Below are 19,559 nucleotides of genomic sequence, written 5' to 3' on the forward strand. Positions count from 1 at the left end.
TATGCAGTGGAGAGGAGGATGTTTTCAAATAAACCCTCTAAATATGAAATCCCGAGAATGCATTCTTTCTACAATGCTGCACCATTAACCGCCTCTTAGCTGGTTACATTATAAAGCGAGTCGCTGTAACAGCTGAAAAAAAAAAAAAAATCCGAGGCGAGATGTGCTTCCAGAGCCATATGCTGAGTCCTGGCATCCTTATACCTTTTTTCAAGCTGTTGTCAATTAGGGGAGAAATTAATTCCTGTCTTGATGTCCTCCACGCCATCGAGTCTGCACATGGATGCTGTGGGGACCCCCTTTCTCCTGCCGTCCAGGGGCGCTCGTGCGGCGGGCGCTGGGGGACGAAAGGGCGTCGCTCCAAGTGTCCGTGACGGAAGCCTGGACCATCCGCAGACAGAAGAGGGAAAAGGGGCCTTGTTGAGGGAACAAACTGTTCCAGGCCAGCAAGCTGCAACCTCAGCCTCTCTGCCGTTGCACGTTTTCTAGACAGGGTGAGAGACGCAAGTGGAACCTCCCGATCACACGGTGCTCGCTCCCTGTGCGGCAGGGGACGGACGCCCGCCAGCGGGGCAGCACCAGGTTCTGTCCGGCCTGTTCCGCTCGCCGTGGTCCCTCTGCCCAGGCCTCGCTCGGTCCCCTGTCCCGCACTGTCTGCTCTGAAATAAGAAGGGCATTTCTAGCATTTGTGCGGTGTGTCGGCTGTGGCGACCGAACGTGGCACCTCTTAGCTTAAGGGTACAATTCTTCTGCTTTTAAATCCTCTTTGGATTTAAAATCCTCCTGTCCTTACCCTTCAGCATTGAAGACTTGTCGCGTGTGGGGTTTCTGCTGTTAGATGTCTCAGGAGTGCAGAAAACAAGCCAGACCTTCGTTTGAAATGAAGGGCTTTGAAAGAAAGTGTTAGTCGCTCAGTCGTGTCTGACTCCTTGCGACCCCCATAGACGGTAGCCCACCAGGCTCCTCTGACCATGGGATTCTCCAGGCAAGAATACTGGCATGGGTGGCCATTTCCTTCTGCAGGGGATCTTTTCCACCCAGGGATTGAACCTGGGTCTCCCGTGTTGGCAGGCTGATTCTTTCCCTGTAAATGCAGGAGACCCAGTTTGATCCCCAGGGAAGATCCCATGAAAATGGGCTTTGAAACTGTGATGCTGAATTCTGAACAGCACGATCACGCTGCAGCCTGAAGTCGGGAGGGTCTATGGAGAAAGTGGCTTCCTCTTTCCCGCAGAGCAATGAGGGGAGACGGGAAGCAGGAGGTGCAGTACGGTCTGGGGGAAACCTGCGGCCCTGGGATGGGAGGTTTTCTGTCACGCCTCCTTTGGGTGCGCCTGATGTGGCTTGAGCTTTCACAGAAGACCTCCCAGCAGTCAGGGCTCCCAGCTCGCTCAGCTTCGGCTATCTTATGCACCATTGTTCGGGTCAGGCATGTGTTCCGTGGCTGTCTCCCTACCAAAGGCAGAGAAATGAGTTGCCCTAGAAAAACATTTGATGGCACGTTCTCCAGCCCCAAATAGTAGCTTTCTGTAGGGTTTTTACCTGGAAGCAAAGTACCAAAATGGGAAGAACGTGGGTTTGTGATACCTCCTGAAATAAAGACAGAGCTGTAAACTCCCTGAGCTGATAAGGATGTGATGAAATCCACATTTCCGTGCTTGGCTGGGGACCATGGAAATTCTCGAGTTGGAGAGCATTGTCAAGTCTATAAATGAGGACTCCCCAAAATAGTCTTATCTTTCAATCTAGAGATCCTGATTTGGCAAGTTTATCCTAACAATTCTATAAGCATCTGTGAAAAGTTGTTCATCTCAGTGTTATTTAGAATAGCAAAGATTGTCGACGACCTGAGTGCCCTGCCATTGAGAGTAATGTGAGCTCCGACTCGGTCCCCTGATAGGGTATCATGCAGTGTAAATCACAGTTACAAATTATATGTCAGTGTGGGGGAAATAATTCATGTATTCCATGTGTTAAGTGAAATATCACTTCCCCCGAAAGCCGCAGAGCCTAGCCAAGACTGGACCCTAGCAGGCAAGCGGGACGTGTTTGTCCAATCGCAATGGTCAGCTTCTGCCTCCTTCCCGCAGTGGCCCTGAGAGGACGCTTGTCAGCTGCAGGGCTGTCTTTCTCCCCAGCTCCGTCCTAACACATACGCCCTGGATGGGAGATGAGGTGTTGACTGAGCAAGGAGTTTGGTCACACTCCCCGACTGCCCTGGCCAGGGGACACTTGTGGCCACCTCCCCCAGGACCTTCTGCCCCTCTGTGAGGCTGCTGGGGGTCCCCGCAAAAGTCTCCTGCCAGCAGAGAACACAGTCGTTGCCGAGCGGGTGGCGTTGTCTTGTCTGGGGTGACTCGGGCTGGCCACGAGGAGCCAGGAGGCCATGCCAGCTGAGATAGCGGCACAGACAGGACAGGGGCCCCGGGGCCTCAGGAGGGATGCGTGGTCGTGGGGGTCACCAAAGACACCAGTGCTGACAGTGAGGGCGGCCCTCGGAACTTGAGCCCTTTTCCTCCAAGGATGTGTGTGTCCTGGAGGGCGTCGCGGGGCAGCCGGTACTGTTTCGCTTCGGCCACCACGGCCGTGAGGCCAGACCTGCACTGTTTACTTCCGCTTGGCCAGGGCAGGGCTGGTTTGTTGCTTTTTTATTTAAAACATTCCTTTAAGTAATTAGAAGTCATTTGTTTGGCGGTGCCAAGTCTTGTTTGCAGCATGCGGGACCTGGTCGTTCCCCGACCAGGGATTGAACCCAGGCCTCCTGCGCTGGGAACATGGGCTCCCAGCCACTGGACCGCCAGGGAAGCTCCTGTTGCTTTAAAAAAAAAAATTATTATTGTCATCTCCACAACTAATATTTGCTGTCCACTTTGTGCATAACCCAGACCTGCGCACTTGACGTGCGTGGTCTTGGTTCATCTTGCCCAGAGTCCGAGGAGGGCACGCCTGCTGTGCGGGGGCCCTGGGGAGTCGAAACGCTGCAGGAGGCCGCAGCCTGTGGGGGCCGGGTTCGGTCCAGGACGCCCTATCCTGAGCTGCCCCTGGGCCCACGCCCGCCGCCACTGACACCTCCCTGGCTTTTTCCAGGTAATCCGCTGTGACCACAGGCAGCTTCTGTAACCGGAGCATGGACGCAGGGCTGTGCTGTTTAAGTCAGATTTTAAATTCAGGCCAGTGGGTCCAGGAGTTTTTTTCATTCCACACGGCGTCGCCCCAGAACTTGTTTTCAACACTGCCTTGTGGAGCTTTGAGTACTAGGGCGGGTTTTTGCGTAATTTTCACCTTGGTGCGTTTATATCCTTGCCGCACGGCTGTGGCCACCACCTGCTCTGTGGTCATCCTGCCCCCACGGCATCAGGAGGCTCAGCTCCCTTGGCAGGGTTCCCGCCACCACCACCTGCCTGGTCCCCCCGGCACTGAGCTCGGTCCTCTGCTGGGAACTGAGCCTCACGGCCCCAGAGGGCCCATCTCGGACCCTTCACGGAGGGCCCACGGTCAGGGCCAGCTGGACACCCACCTCCAGCAGATGGCTTCTGCCCAAGGCCTCCCCTGCCTGGGGCGTTGCTCTGACCACACGGGTCGGGGGGACACTGAGGCCGAAGTCCAGCCTCTACCCCCGCCCCCTTTCTGGCATCATAGTTGAGTTTGAACTTGCAGGAGCGTTGGTTCAGTACCCACCTATGGGGGGCATCCCCCTGCCCCGGGCCCTGCCTCGGCCTCAGTGTGCAGAGCTGGCCCCGGTCCAGGGCAGAGGAGCCATTTCTTTTGTGCGCTCGCTCTGCGGTCACTTCCACTGACTCCCTGTGGTAGAGAAACGCTGACTACCTTCTGCCTTTTCTGAAGGGGGTCCTGACTGGAGCTGGTGTTAGTTGCTGACGTCTCCAAAGCTTTGAGAGACCCCACTTCCTAAACATTAACTGCCCAGCGTCTCCCATCTTAGAGAGAGGAATCTGGGCTTTTTTTCTTGTAAAGTGACTCAGCTGCCCCAGGCTCAGTTGCAGCTCGTGGGTTCCAGGTCCCTGACCAGGGATGGGACGTGAGCCCCCTGCATTGGGAGTGCGGAGTCTTAGCCACCGGACCCCCAGGGAAGTCCTTGTTCTCATTTCTAAAGCAGTTCACTTCAGCATGGCTGACCTCCTTTGCTTTTTATTTATATGCTTATTTACTTTTGGCTGTGCTGGGTCCTCACTGCAGTGGCCTCTCGCTGCAGAATACAAGCTCTGTAGCACACGGGTTTATTAGTTACGGCTCTGGAGCACAGGCGTAGGAGTTGTGGTGCGTGGGCTTAGCTGGGCTTCCCTGGTAGCCCAGATGGTAAAGAAGCTGCCTGCAATGCAGGAGATCCGGGTTCAGCCCGTGAGTCAGGAAGACCCCCTGGAGGAGGGCATGGCTACCCACTATAGTGTTCTTACCTGGAGAATCCCATGGGCAGAGGAGCCTGGCGGGCTACAGTCCACAGGACCACAAAGAATCGGACATGACTGAGTGAACGTGCAGACACCGAGGAAGCCCCCTCTTCTGCTTTTTAAAAGCACGCATTTGTTACCGTTTCAGTAGAGGTTAGACTTGGGATTGAAGGCGGGAGGAGAAGGGGACGACAGAAGATGAGACGGTTGGATGGCATCACCAATTCAATGGACATGAGTTTGAGTGAGCTCCGGGAGTTGGTGATGGACAGGGAGGCCTGGCGTGACAGATTCTGCATTTTTCCGTGGACTCCAGAAGCTCCACACAGCCGTCAGGTACCACGTGGGAGCTTCGGTCCTCTTGTGGGAACCCAACAGACCAGCTTACTGTTTTGAAGGAAAAAGGGTCTGTTCGAAGTTAAACTTAATTTCAGTTAGAAAATAAACCATGGTTATGCAGAGGATGCTGGTGAGGAGAAATACAGACTAAAGATGCAGAAGGATCTCTGAGGGGAAGATCGTGAACACCGAGACAGCTTGGGGGTTTTCTCGCGGAGACTGTGTGTGGAGAAGAGGCGGCCAGTGCGTGTGGAGACCCGCCGTGTGCTGGGCGGGCTGGGCTGGTTCTCGTGTCCCCACCAGCGTTGTGAGGCAGCGAGCGACGTCCCCAGTGTTACGGACGGACCAGTGGCCAGTGCCGAGCGAGCATCTGAAAATTTGTTTCGTTTCCTTGCTTGTTTCTTTTTTTATGCAAATACTTTTTGATTTTAGCTACCCCGGGTCTTAGTTGCCACATGCAGGATCCGAGTTGCAGCATGAGATCTAGTGCCCTGACTGGGGATTGAACCCAGGCCCCCTGCACTGGCTAAACTCGGACACCTTACTTGCCCTTTTCAGTTTGTATTTAATTTCTAAGGTTCGTTCATGTCGCTGCATGTTGCTATTCAATCATTCAGTCGTGTCCGACTCCTTGTGACCCCATGGACTGCAGCACGCCAGGCCTCCCTGTCTATCACCAACTCCTGGAGTTTACTCAAACTTATGTCCATTGAATTGGTGATGCCATCTAACTGTCTCATCCTCTGTCATCCCCTTCTCCTCCCGCCTTCAATCTTTCCCAGCATCAGGGTCTTTTCCAGTGAGTCAGTTCTTCCCATTACGTGGCCAAAGTTTTGGAGTTTCAGCTTCAGCATCAGTCCTTCCAATGAATATTCAGGACTAATTTCCTTTAGGATGGACAGGCTGGATCTCCTTGCAGTCGAAGGGACTCTCAAGAGTCTTCTCCAGCAGTACAATTCAAAAGCATACATTCCTCGGCACTCAGCTTTCTTTAGGGTCCAACTCTCAGATCCATACATGACCACGGGAAAAACCATAGCCTTGACTAGACGGACCTTTGTCGGCAAAGTGATGTCTCTGCTTTTAAACATGCTGTCCAGGTTGGTCGTAGCTTTTCTTCCAAGGGGCGAGCGTCTCTTGATTTCGTGGCTGCAGTCCGCCAGCAGCATGCAGTTGCTACCTGAGACTTCGGTCTTCATGGTCCCCCTGCTGTGGAATGGCCTTGCTGCAGGGTGCCTGCTCCCCAGCAGTGACTGTGAGCTTCGGGAAACGGTGTTGCCCCGTCTCCTGCCGCCGCCCAGGACCTTCTCCTGGGTGTGTGGCCTCCTGGGGATGGAACCGCTGGCTGCAAAGGATGGAATTTCAAACCTGTGAGATGCAGGCTGTCTTCCAAAGTGGCAGTCCGGCGTCCCCCGGGTGACGTAGACGGGCTAGTGACTCCCTTTAGATTCGGACCCGGGGCTCAGACGGGCACCCTCCCTGCCCCTCACTGGGCTGGGTTGTGCTGCGCTCTACCGAGTGGCTGCATTCCTCTCTGAGTCCATGTAGCCGTGACCCCTACGCGAGGCTCCTCCTGTCCAGTCCTGTGGTCCTCGAGGCCAGAGGGGCCACAGTGACCATCTGCCTCGCTGCTGAGCCATATGTCCTGGAAGAGGCCCACGCCTGCCTCCTGCTGGCCTCCTGTGGGCCGGCCAGGAACATGGGCCTGCAGCCCTGCTGGGCTGGACGGGAGTCCGTCCCCTTCCTGGTCAGACGTTCCCAGGGCCTGGGTCCATGCAGGACATTCCATCTGCATGGAGCGTCTGGAGGAGCAGAGGCGAGCAGTGGGGAGAGAAATCAGCTTGTGCAGACCCTCCAGTGCGGCGTGTGTTCAGCCGTCAGGGTCCTGCTGCTGACCCCGGCCAGAGATATGTGTGGTGCGCCCCCGTGAGGGAGAATGGTGAAGCTGGGAGCCCATGCGCTGACGTCCAGTGGAGACAGTGCGTCCCTCGGGCTCGCCCTCCCGGCCTGTGTTCAGTGGCCTGTGTTTTCAATCGCAGGCGCGTCTTGCCCTGATGGTAACAGTAGGGACGTCCGAGGTCGATTTGGGGGAGCAGAGAGGACCCAGAGGCGCCGTGCTGGTCCCCGCCATGCAGGTCCCCGCCGGCTGGTCCCTGCCTGCAGCAGGCGGCCTCTGGGGCTGCGCATCCCTGGGTCAGCCCCGCCCGAGGACGGCAGAAGCTGAGATTTGGGGTCTGAACCCAGCGCTCAAGTCCGTGGGTGCCCTCTAACTCATTGCGGGGTGAGCTCCAGCCAGTCTGTCTGTGGGTCAGTTTTCTCAGCCAGAAAATGGGGGAGAATTCACAGGTAATCCGCAGAGTGGTGAGGATCATGTGAAATGAACCCTGGGAACAGGACTGTGTGGATTACAGCCCGCTGCGTCCACACCGGGTCTTGTCATGACTGGTTTTTTATGCTTCGTCTCTCTCCTTACTCAAGGTGCGTTTCACCAGCTCTTCCATCTGTAAGAGAAGGAGTCCCAAGTAGAACCGGTTCCCTGAGAAGAGGGGGGTCGGACGCTCATTTCCTCCAGTCCCAGGGTTAGCGGGACCCCCGCCTTTCTGGGTGGGTCCTCAGTCTTCAGCACGTGGTGCCACCAGATCACTTGGAGGGAGAAATGTTTTGTATGAGACAGAGACGGAATCGCTGAAACATTCCGCAAAGGCTCAAGTGCTTATCGGGCACGGAATTCGCTGCGAGTGTGTTTTACGGGGACGTGGGCTGGGTTTTGATCAGGTGTGGAATCAGGTTTTGTGGAGTCAAAATCTGATCAGGCTTTAATCGGGAGACGCACAGAGATGACCGCCAGGAGACAGAGTTTATTGTACTCAAAGATCCCCAGAACCAGGAGCAGGACCACTTGGGGCTGCTGCTGGACCACTCCCGGGGCCACTCAGGGAGGCACGGGCTGGGCCGCAGGCAGAGGGAGGCGGTGGGGAGTGCATGGGAGGCTTTGCTGCAGTTTCTTCGAGAAGGAATGGTGGGGTGGGATGAGCCCAGTGAGGATGGGCTGGTTTGGGTACCGTCAATGGGCTGAGGGGTCTGGGGGCCTGGGTGACGGGACAGTGAGTGGCCTGGGGAGGTGGGCTCTGGACTGGTTGGTTTGCGTGTGACAGGCCAGCTCATGAGTCGGTTCTTTCCTGTGTCGGGAGATTCACTAACCTTGGGAACAGCAGTCCTTCCAGGGTCAGCTTCAACCAGATGGTAAAGCGTCAAAATACAGAGGATTTAACAGAAACAGAGCACAGCAGCATCAGGGTAAACAAAGCAAAACATAGGCTGGACCAAGGCCTGCGGTGAGGTTGTCTTAGAACATATGAGGACGAGAATGTTAATTGCAAACACAGCCCTGCCGCTCTGTCCGTGTGGTGGGAATGGAAACGCCTCCTCAGATGAACTGGCCACAGTGATGGGTGGCCGTTGTGGAAACAGAGGCTGCAGTCCATTTCAGCAGGCGTAAAGCTGGCTCCTGCCCCTGGCCAGGCCGTCACAAGGAGCTGGAGGAGCATGCAGACCAGTGAAAGGAGATCCTGGGTCTGAGGACAGCCTGGCTCACAGGCACGTGCGTGCCCAGCCTCCTGCCGAGGTCCCAGGCGGACTGTGCCGTTGGCTCCCAGCGCAGCCCCCCAGCAGAGCCGTGTCCCCCCAGCTCGCGGAGTCCTCGGTCCATGGGGAAGGGGCGGTGCTGGGCGGGGGGGGCCTAATCAGCACACCTGAGACAGAGACCTGAGGTGTGTGGGGTGCATGGGGAAACTCGCGGCTGTGTGGCGGGGACTGCACGTGGGTCTCAGGGCTCCCTCCCGGCCTGAGAACTGGCAGGGTGGGCGCAGGCCGCCATGCTTCACTGCGGGGCTGGCCTGTGCGTAGGCCCACCAGCAGGCCAGTGCAGAAAGCCAGAGACAGGCCAGGCTCGTGCGGAAAAGGAGGCTCCCGTGAGTGACGTCACCCCTCAGCGCAGGGGTGCAGGGCGCCTCGTGAGCTGCTGAGACAGTCAAGCCACGCCTGCCGTTCGGAACTTGGTCCAGGCGGTTGGACGGCACTGGGAATGTACGACGTGCCCCAAGTCAGCTCACTCTACGGTGGTCACTGGTCGGTGGTGTGAGCCACACCTCAGTTTTAAGAAGGAAAGAACCCCCAGGCAAGGGAGCCGTGTCTCACACCACAAACCCTGACAAGCTGCGGCTGGATCAGGACGCGCACGTGGAGAGTGAAGCCGCGCCCGGGGACGCCGACGGTCAGTTGCCCTGCTCTGTGAATGTGCCTGCCGGCCCCGAGCGACACACTCACAGAGGGCCGCCGCGAATTTTATGCTGTGCGTGTGTTACCCCCACCAAGAAATGCAACCAGAAAAGAACTCAGAAAAAGATGCTGAGTTCCTTGACACCCCTGCAGTAGAGACGGCCTTTATAACTGAGAATCAAAATTCAGAGGCCATAAAAAGAAAAGATCGACAATTTTCTCAAAAATCTTCCATAGCTAAACACGACATCAAGTTGAAGGACAGATGACCAGCTCATGTACACAGAGGTCTTAAATATCAAAAAATGCAAAACCTTGATAGAAAAAAAACAAACAGCAAAGACAGGAATTCTCAGTTTACCAGGAAAGAAATACAAGTCACTCTTAAAACATGAGAAGACGTTTGACTGGCACGTTTGTCCTGTCTTTTGGGCGCGAATCCACAGAGTGACGTGCTTTGTTGGGAGGCCGGTAGAGTCAACCCAGCACGCCCCCCGTGGACGACGTCAACCCACTGAAACGGCATCTGCGGACACCTTTCGGCCAAGCAGACCTGCTCTGGCCGTGTACCCTGGAGGCGCGCGTTCACGGAGCTGGAAGAGTCGTCCCCAGTGATGAGGTGCAGGCAGTGGTGCGGTGAACAGGGATGGAATGTCACACACACAGTTTTGGCGAGAGGTGGCTGGGATGGTCGTGGCTCACCCACACGAGGGCCCTGTGACAGGAAGAGCGTGGTCTGTGCGCATCTGAGGTAATCTCCAGACCGTGTTAAAATGGAAAAAAACTGGCGTAGAATAGGGTGGATCTGTGCATGCTACCTTTTATGTAAAAGGAAAAAAAGAGGGGAAATATGGGTAGATTGATATTTTCTTATTTTTGCAAAAAGAAATGCTTTTGAGAGAAGACAAAGAAAATAATAAAATGTGTAGCCGTGGGGAACAAGAGGAAACAGGAGTAGAAATGAGACATCGCTGAGTGGATCTTTTTTTATTTTTCTAACTGTTGTACCCGGCAAATGTTTACATAATCAGAGAAGAGAATTAAACTGGAAGATGAAATAGAAAAATGTATAGTTGTCAACAACAAGTTTATTTTGAAATTAATCTAATCGGGTATCGATTAGTAACATAGGCACACAGAGAAAATAATTGTGCTTACAGTTCTTTGGACTTTAATCGTAATACTCTGTCCATATCGATATTGAACTACATTCTCGAGTCTGGGGAGTGGGCTAGGGATTATTGTTTAGCGGGTACATTGGGCGGCTTGGATAGCAAAGTACCACAGACTGAGTGATGTTAAGGGTAGGAATTTAGGTCCTGAACATTCTGGAGGCTGGAAATCCAAGATGAAGCTGTCGACCGGGCTGGTTCCTCCCAGGGCCTCTGCCGGGTGTGCAGACGGCTGTCTCCTCCCCGCGTCCCCACTCGTGGTGGGACAGTCCAGCCTGTCCCCCCGCACGTCCATGTCTTACTCTCTTCTTATGAGGACACCAAGCCGAGGGCGTTCTGTCAGTCACTCAGCCGTGCCCAACTCTGCGACCCCACGGACCACAGCCCACCAGGCTCCTCGGTCCATGGGATTTTCCAGGCAAGGATACTGGAGTGGGCTGCCGTGGGTGGGGGGAAACTTAATCACCTCTTGAAAGACCGTGTCTGCAAACCCAGCCGCCTCGTGCGTGGTGGGTGTGGGGTGTCAGCATGTGAGCCGGGGGCGGGGGTCCAGCCCACAGCAGGCCCACACGGCCTCAGTCTGGGGGTGATGGAGAGGTTCTGCGGGGACGCAGCGATGGTCGCACAGCAGTGGGAGCGTGTGCGGAACTCTGTGACGATGAGGGGGATGATGGCACGCTTTACCTCTGTTAGAAGTGAAAACGAGCTTATGAGGCTCGGCCTGCCGCCGAGAAGGTGACAAGAGGGGTCTCCGGACTGCACGGTCAGAGGCGTCAGAGGCGGGTGGGCTGGGCAGCGGCGCGCGGGCACATGTGGCGGACGGCAGCAGAGAACAGGCTGTGGTCTGGCCTCACAGAGGGTTTCCGAGTCGGAATCTTGGCGGCCTGGCTTCCAGCCACTGCGAGCCCCGCTTTCCGTCCATGGGGTGGGGGGCTCAGTCACAGCCTCTCTGGGCAGAGGCGGCCGAGGGGCTTCAGGCAGGCGTGCTCGATGTGCATCCCTGTGCTGAGGAGTGCCTTCTCTTCTGCATTTTGCAAACGCTCACATCACACGGTTTCCATGGCGACCGGCATCCCTCAGAGAGGGGAGCGTGGAGGGGCCCTCAGAAAGGACTTGGGGAAAGGACCAGCTCAGATCCAGGAGGAAGGAAACACCCAGGAGGGAGGCAGCGCGGCCTAGTCCCGCTGCCGCCTCGCGGAGACCGTTTCTGGTGCCCCTAGGCCGGTGCACGTCTGTCCCCTCCTCATCCCCGAAGGTGGGAGGGAGGGGACGGGATGCGGCCTTCACCCCGTGACACACTGGCGCTCGGACGCACGCCCTGAGGCTCGAGGAGCTGGGGCGCCCGGGAGCCCGGGGGGACTCAGACTCCATGTGCCCATTCTGCTCCCATTGGGGGAAGTGTCCGCCAGGAAGGCCTCCTGGCTGCGTGGACAGGCTCTGCAGCATTTACCTCCTGGCTCGTCATCTCCTGGCTGTGTGATCTTGGGCACGTTCCTTAACCTCTCTGTGCTTCCATTTCATAATCTGTAAGATGGGTTTGGGGTCGGTGGAGAATTTCCACACTTGAGAGCGTGCTTGGGAGGGTTGGGGGGGTCCTCCCTGGAGAGTGGTGGTCGTTCCGTGAGGAGACCGCTGGGCTTGGCGGGGGCGCCAGCCTCTGCTGACCGGTTCTGTGCCTGTTTCCCTTCCAGTTGGCCATGGGCAGAGCGAGGGCGAGAGGATGGTGGTGTCCGACTTCCACGTCTTCATCCGGGATGTGCTCCAGCACGTGGACGCCGTGCAGAAGGACCACCCGGGGCTGCCCGTCTTCCTCCTGGGCCACTCCATGGTGTGTAGGCCGCGGAGGGGCCCCAGGTCCAGCGCCCCCAGTGTCCACCCGGCTGGGGATGGAGGGGGTCGCCCTCTGCCCAGCCAGCGTGGCCCCTCTGCACACGCTGCCTGTGGGGCTCCCGGGGGGTGTTTGCTCAGGAAACAGGGTGGGGTCGGCATCTTGAGGCGGCCCCAGAGGAGGGCTTCTCCACCCACTCCTCCCCTTCAGGGCCCAAGGGTCACTCTGCTCCCACTTTTCGGGGTGGGGCCCCTCGGTTCGTGCTTCCTGCCGGTTTCAGAGTCACGTGGTTCCCACTAGGACAGGGGTCCCTAGGAAGCAGTCCTTAAAGGCCATTCCTAATCCCTTTGCCTTTTAAATACACAGACTCCTCTCAGAATCTTTAAATCATCTGTGAACTTTAAATCATCTGTGGTCTTTAAATCGAGCTGTGATGTTTAAATCAAGTCTCCTCAAACCGGCAGCACGCAGGCCAGGCCTGCCTGCAGGCGCCCAGCCACGCGGGCCGGCAGAGGACTCTGAGCTGCTGTTCTGCACCCTGGGGGACCTTGCCTCCCCGCCTCCCCGCCCGGCCCTGTCCCTGCCAGTCTCTTCCCGGCCTGGCGCTTGTGAGCATCTGGATTTCAGCCCCTGGTTCAGATCCGCTCCAGTCAATAGCCAAGGTGGCCGGCCACCCACCTTCAGCACCTCCTGTGTCCACTGAGTGTTTTTCTTGGAACCTGGATTCCTGGGCCCTTTAACTGAACCAGGAAAAAAAAAGTATAGCAATCTCTTATTATCCTCTGATTTTTTTTTTTTAATCTCATATCAAGCCTGATGGTCTGGATAAGTTGGGGGTCTGCCAGCTTTTGGCTTGAAATGAAATAGGAATGTGTCTCTGTGGCACTTAGAGCCCTCAAGCGGGGACCTTATTTACATCCCCTGAAACGTTTGCGCTTGGAAAGCCCTGGGGAAACGTGTAATAGGGTAGTCGTGGGCCCGCTCACCCGCGCTTGAGGGCGCCTGTTCCAAGGCAGCAGCTCTGGGCCTGGGGGACCCACACCGGCACCCCCGCCCAGCATGTGCCCCCTCTTCCCGCAGGGCGGCGCGATCTGCATCCTCACGGCCGCGGAGAGGCCGGGCCACTTCTCGGGCATGGTTCTCATTTCCCCGCTGGTCGTCGCCAATCCAGACTCAGCGACACTTTTCAAGGTAAGCAGACCTCCTGTTCTGTGAGCCCTGGCAAGCCTCTCTGGCCCTGGGCCCGCGCTCACAGCTCGCGTCCGAGGTGAAGGGGCTTCTCCTGCTGTCGTGACGAGGTTTGGACGCAGCAAGCGTTGTTGTGGCCGGAATTTGGTCATTTCTCAAGTCAGGTGTGGTTTCTTCCCCCAAACAAACAAATCGGCTTCCCGTCTGGGTGTTTCTCGGTGGACGTTCAGAGGAGGAAAGGCCTCGCAGCTGCCCACGGCTGCGCACGGCTCTGACCCACGTGGCTCTTCGGGGGTGTTTTTCTGGCCGTGACGGTCCTCATGGAGCTCCCAGAGGGTTGTGGGCTGGGCTGGGCTTTCCCCCCTGAGGAAGCGGTGGAGACCACGGCGTGGGAGCAGCCAGATCGTGGATGTAGGATGCTGACCCAATCTGGGCCCAGGTTTCAGAGACTTGAGACCCGGGGAGGGTGAGAGACGCGGGGCCTGCGCTCTGGTCAGTCTCTCCCTGACATGGGCCGGGCGGGCAGCTGCTACCCCCCAGCCAGTGCTCAGGACTCTCAGAGGAGCAGGAGGGGGCAGTGAGGTGGGGGCCACCCTGCAGAACACAGCGCACCACCCCCTGCCTCGCGGTCAGTGACGGGGCAGAGGGGCACTGCCCTGATGTCCTGGGGGGCCCCTGAGGACCCAGCGCCACAGCCGTGACCCCAACCCTGGGTGTGGGCGTCCAGCGGAGACAGGGTGTCAGCAACTTGAAGCGGGGCTGGACCGAGCCAAGGAGAAACCAGGGCCTCTCTGAGCGCTGAAGCAGAGAACACCCCTCTACTCAATTCTCCGAACGGGCCTGCCAGCCAGCTCCTCCGAGTTTTATCCTGTCTGGAAATCGACTCCAGTGGATTTCAGTGCCTGGCGGAGGCGGGACTGCCTGGAAGGATGGGTTCATTCACAGACTCCCAGGCAAGGCTCCGGGGGGCTTGGTCTCCTGGCCCCCTCCCCTCCTGGTCGTGATCACATAGCCTGCGGCCGGACCACCTGAGGGTCCTGGTCAGAGAAGAGAGTGAGCTGGACCGGGGTCCCTGGTGGAGCCCCCACGGCGCTCCGCGGGCTCCGTTTGTGATGTGTTTGCACAGCGTGTGCTGGGCTCACGTGTGAATCGTGCCCTCAGCTCCCGCCCTCAACTCACCCCAGGGACGGGGAGGTTGCTGCCTGCGGTTACGCTCGGGACCCCGGGGCTTCGAAAGGACCCTTGGCTCCCCAGGTCCACCCCCCGCCCCCCAGGGCTCTCCACTCCCCCACAAGGGCATCTCCCCAGAGGGGACGTGCCCCCCGCCCCAAAAGAGCCTAGGACCCTGGGGGGTTTCAGTTGAAGGGCACAAGGGCAGGGGATGGGGGGCAGCCAGGCCCCGATGGGGAGCCCACCCGGTGCCCCCTCCAGTCTTGGGCAGTCTGGGGGCTCCTGGGCAAGGCCTCTGTTGGGACCTCTCTCAGCAGGTGCTAATAGATGCCCTTGTAGGCAAGGGAATGTGGGTCTTGGTTGTTAACCAGGATTCACGAGAGTCCTCACGGCCCCCAGCCCTGGACGGCATCCCCTCCCCTCTGTGAAGCCCGTTGCTGCCCCGGGGTGGGGGGGTCAGGCAGTCCTGATCCACGAGGCCCAGGGGCACCCCCTCCCCTCCGTGAAGCCTGTCAGTGCCCCGGGGAGGGAAGATTGGGCAGTCCTGACCCACAGAGTCTGCGTTGTGTCTGCCGTGCGGGAGCCCGGGGTCACTCTCTGGCCTCACCTCACCTGAGCAGCTTTGGAAGGAAATCTCAGGCTCGTGGGGCTCTAGGCGATGCCAGTGGACACAGGAGCGGTCCTGCAGCGGCTGGGGGCGAGGCAGAGGGCGCAAGCCCAGCTCCCCCTGTTGGCCGCGGCCGGGCGGCGGGCATGTGTCTCCGAGGGTCGTGCATCAGGCGGGAGCGTGTCGTCTGTCCTTCCTGTGCTGTGCTTCCGGCACCCTGCCGCTGTGCGTGCGGCTCGCTGTGGGTCAGGTGAGGCCTCCCCGCCTGGCCTTTGGGTTTCCAGTGGTTCGGTCTTCAGGACCCCAGACAGGTTCCTCGAGACTCCCCTTCTGGCCGAGGTAGACCGTGAGGTAGGGGGCTTCCCTGGGCCCCGAGGCTGTAGGGTGCGGCACGCAGAGCTGGGCTCTGGTCTGTGACTCCCATCCCAGAGTGTGGCTCCTGGACAGGTTCACAGCTGCCGGTCCCCCACGGGTTTCCGCAGTGGCTCAAACGGTAAAGAACCCGCCTGCAATGCAGGAGATGCGGCTTCAATCTCTGGGTCGGGAAGTTCCCCTGGAGAAGGCACAGCTGCCTGCTCCGGTATTCTTGCCTGGGGAATCCCCTGGACAGAGGAGCCTGGTGGGCCACAGTCCATGGGGTCGCAGAGTCAGACGCAGTGTAGCGACTGACTTTTTGCTGTTTCGTTGTTCCGATGGAGACATTTCACAAAGTAGCACGAAGCATCGGGGCCTCGGGGCGCAGACGGGCACGTGGAGGGTGGCAGCCCCCTGCTCCCCATGTGAGAGTGCCAGCCCCCGCCCCCAGCCCCAGCACAGCTGGTTCTCGCCCCACTTCCAGCCGGCTAGGGTATGTGCAGCCTGGGGACGAGATGGGGAGAACCCTGTCTGCACTCAGATCCTGGTGGAAGCAGGAGTTTATAGACACAGCAAGCCTGGACCCCAGGACAAGTGTCAGGGTCAGTGGGACACTTCCTGGAGATGCCGCAGAGCAGCCGCCCAGGGGACACGGGGACCCCCCACGCCCTAATTGGTGGTGTACCCCGACCTCCCCGGGACGGCACACAGGCAGGGCTGCAGGGTGACCCGTCCTTTGTCCAGGAAAACCTGGCCTCGCCCTGGACGTTCTCCCCGAGTGAGGGCTGGAGTGATCCTCCAGGTGACCCTGTCTGCCTTTGGCTGGAGACTGCCCCTGGGGTCCCGGGTGGAGATGTGGGAGTGGCCCCGTGCTCCCAGACGCCCCTCCGGAGGCGCCAGGGGCCGTGCGTGTGTGCCAGACACGCCCGGGTGACTTCCCCTCCGTCATTGCCCTGTGTGTGGTTCACGGACAGGAAATGAGGCTACGGTCTCGCTCAAGGTCAGCGCGCACCCTGGCTCGGCCAGTGGGCGTGGCGGGATGGCCTTTCCCCCCGAATCCACCAGGGATCAGCTTCCCATCTGGGTGTTGCTCTTCTGCTTTTAGTCCCCGGAGTCCGGAAGGCCCTGGAGCCGGGGGGCTGGAGGGGACACAGGAGGGGTCCCGGGAAGGGCCGGTCATCAAGCTCAGATACAGTTAGACCAGGAGTCAGGGCGTGGCTGGGTCGTGACCTGGCCCCCAAAAGCGGCCGCTGCGTGCACTGGGGGCCTTGGTCCCACGCTGAGGCACGCAGGCTTCCTGTTGTTCGCCTGGGGGTGCGCTCACCCAGGTGGCCAAAGTATTGGAGCTTCAGCTTCAGCATCAGTCCTTCCAATGAATATTCAGGGTTGATTTCCTTTAGGTTTGATCTCCTTGCAGTCCAAGGGACTCCCAAGAGTCATCTCCAACACCACGGTTCAAAAGCATCAATTCTTCAGCGCTCAGCTTTCTTTATAGTCCAACTCTCACATCCATACATGACTACTGGAAAAACATAGCCTTGACTAGACGGACCTTTTTGGCAAAGTGATGTCTCTGGTTTCTAATATGCTATCCAGGTTGGTCATAATTTTCCTTCCAAACAGAAACTGAGGACCACAGACTCTCTCGGTTCCGCTGGAGGTCAGATGCAAGCCTGTCCCGCTCCGAGTCTCCGCGGCTTCCTCCTCCGGGGCTGGGGTCTCAGCTCCCAGGCCGTCCTCGGCAAGCGAGTGCTGAGGTGCCCTGGGGGGCTCTGCGGCTGTGTGGACCTGCCTTAGCCCGCTGGCCTCACGATGAGGGTGGAGGTCTCCTCCCAGGGCCATGGCCAGGTCACTCCTTCCTGAGCAGGATCTGGGGCTCTCTCCACGCACCCGCAGGATCCTCCAAAAAATTTGGAAGAAGTGTTCCAGTTGACAGTAAGAATCGTTGTATCGTGGATGCCAACTTCTCTGTGGGTGAGCCACTGCCCCACCCCTCCTCCTGGTGGCCGTGGGCTCTCTCGGTGGACGGTGCTGGGGCAGAGGAGGCGGCAAGCAGCAGGGACCTGGACAAATCGATCCTCCCCGCCTGGGGTCTGCGGCGCTCTCCAGCCCCCCGCCTCCCTACTCGCCTTGGACCTCAGGGCCCCTCCTCAACCCCAGCTGCCTTGATCACCAGTCAGCCACTCTCTGCTTCTTCCTAATGAAAAGGCTAAAGAAACAAGCCCACACTTCAAGATCGTGTGCAGGGCGGCGGTTCCGAGCTTCTCCCCCACCCTGAGATGGCGTTTCCCCATCTCTGCTTTTGTGGGGAGCAGGCAGAGAGGCACCCAGGTGTTTTTTTTTCAGCTGTGACCTTACTGCCATCAGAGATTCGTCTCTGCCCAATTGAGTCTTGTTAGAAACGTGACTGGAGCACACTCTGCTGGTTTGGAAGAGCTCAGGGTCTGGGTGGCGCCCCCCCTCTCACCCTGGGCTCCTTGGAAAGGGCAGCATGTGGGTCAGGTGTGGCCCTGTTCCTGGTCCTGCCCGTGGGGGTTGGGGACACTGCCCCTCGTGGAGCCGTGCTGCTGACTGTCAGGAAGGGAGGGGCCCGATGGGGGGGCCCTGCCTGATGCAGCAGCCAGGTGCGAGGAACAGGGCTTGGGGGGAGACCTCGGGGCCCGTGGGGAGACCGGGAGCTCTGTGCAGCAGAGTCCTCGCCAGGACTCGGCGGGTGTGCCAGGAGAGAAAGTGAAGGGGCAGCTGAATTGAAAAGGCCGTGCTGGACCAGGCAGTCAGACATGCCGGGGCAGGGGAGGCGGCCTGTCCCATCACACGCGGCTCCTGGGGGTCCAGGTGTGACGGGGACATGCGCAGAGTCAGCCCACAGCCCCTGCGTCCCCGGGGAGTCGTGGCGGGTCGTCAGCAACAGCAGGAAGCTTCGGAGCCGCTCAGCAGACTCTGGGCCCCACCTTACATTTCCCCCATGACTCCCTCAGGCCATTATCATTGGAGGGGCTTGCCCCAAAAGCCCACCCCCCATGGGGCGGGGCCAGTGAGGGCGGGGTGCCGGGGTGTCCCCTCTCTGCGCCTGGAGCACTTGACCTCCGTGTTTCCACCTCGTTCACACTCTGGCCTTTGGAGGCACAGATCTCAGCTCCTGGGGTCAGGCTCACAGAGGAGCCCCCAATCCAGGAGCCCACAGACCATCCTGTCTGATGCTCAGAAGCAGCCAGTCCCTTCCCTCCTGGAATTTGAGCCCTCCCCGGCGTGTACTCGTCCCTGGGGCTGACCCACCCCCAGCCTGACCCCTGACCCTGCTGGATGGGTCCTATCCAGCCCATGACGGTTCAATGGGTGCGGGAGACTCAAGGCCTGATGTGGGTTGGATCCAGGTTGGATCGTGGGTGTTTGGGGCTGGGTGGGCAAACGCCCGGCACATGGAGGCCGCCAGTCCACACATGTGAGGATGGACCCGAGCGTGGGGTTGCGGTGAGGTCAGAGGTTGCCCCTGTGGGTCCCCGGCTGTTTGGGGCCCAGCTGTGTGCAAGGTCGTGAGGCTCCTGATGGCCAAAGAGGAGAGCTTTCGGGGGGCAGGAGTGCTGGGGGGACAGCAGGCGAGCGCAGGCCTCTCGGTCACTGGGAGCGAGGGCGGCCGCACCCCAGGCCTCTGTCCACCCCGTCCAGCCAGCCACGGGCAGTGGTGCTGAGCCTGTGTCCTCGTCTCTTAAATGATGGTCAGCCCTTCCCTCAGGGCATTCGTGTCAAGATCCCAAGACGGGAGCCCCCGGGACCATGCCGATACCCCGATACCCCACGGTCACTGGTGCCAAGGGGCAGACCCCCCGTTGGCCCTGTGACGGCCGCACAGACCCGGCGGTCACCACCCCCCACTTTCCAAGCGAGTTTAATCTTAGCATTTCACAGCTCGCCTTGGAAATAGCATCTGTCCTCCCTGGGTGTCTGCAGAAACGGAAATGGCCCGCCCCCCCGGCAGACGCGTGAGAGCCGGTTGACGCGTCTCCTCGATAAACACCAGCCAGCTCTGGGGCGGTTGGGGGTGGGGGCGGCCTGGACCTCAGTCCGGATCACGTTGGAGCAGCGTGTATTAAGCGCCTACTGTGAGGTGGCGCCTGGGCACACAGCGACCCCGTGGGCAGCTGAGAGACAGGCCAGCAGTGTGCAGCCCCTGTGCTCACAAACGCCGGGAGCCAGGCCGGTGCCCCCGGCCTGGCGGC

The 19,559-nt window shown here is 59.0% G+C and overlaps 1 protein-coding gene across 2 annotated transcripts in view; it reads left to right on the plus strand.

Moving 5' to 3' along the window:
- MGLL (monoglyceride lipase) overlaps positions 1 to 19,559 on the plus strand; it is an 86,894-nt gene that overhangs the window by 54,524 nt on the left and 12,811 nt on the right. For both annotated transcript variants that reach the window (XM_055558723.1, XM_055558722.1), the window contains exons 4-5: positions 11,887 to 12,023; positions 13,104 to 13,214. In XM_055558723.1, coding sequence (XP_055414698.1) covers positions 11,887 to 12,023; positions 13,104 to 13,214 — 248 coding nt within the window. The remainder of the gene's footprint in view (positions 1 to 11,886; positions 12,024 to 13,103; positions 13,215 to 19,559) is intronic.

This window comes from Bubalus kerabau, chromosome 20 (assembly GCF_029407905.1).
Source record: "Bubalus kerabau isolate K-KA32 ecotype Philippines breed swamp buffalo chromosome 20, PCC_UOA_SB_1v2, whole genome shotgun sequence".
In the NCBI taxonomy this organism is placed as follows: Eukaryota; Metazoa; Chordata; class Mammalia; order Artiodactyla; family Bovidae; genus Bubalus; species Bubalus kerabau.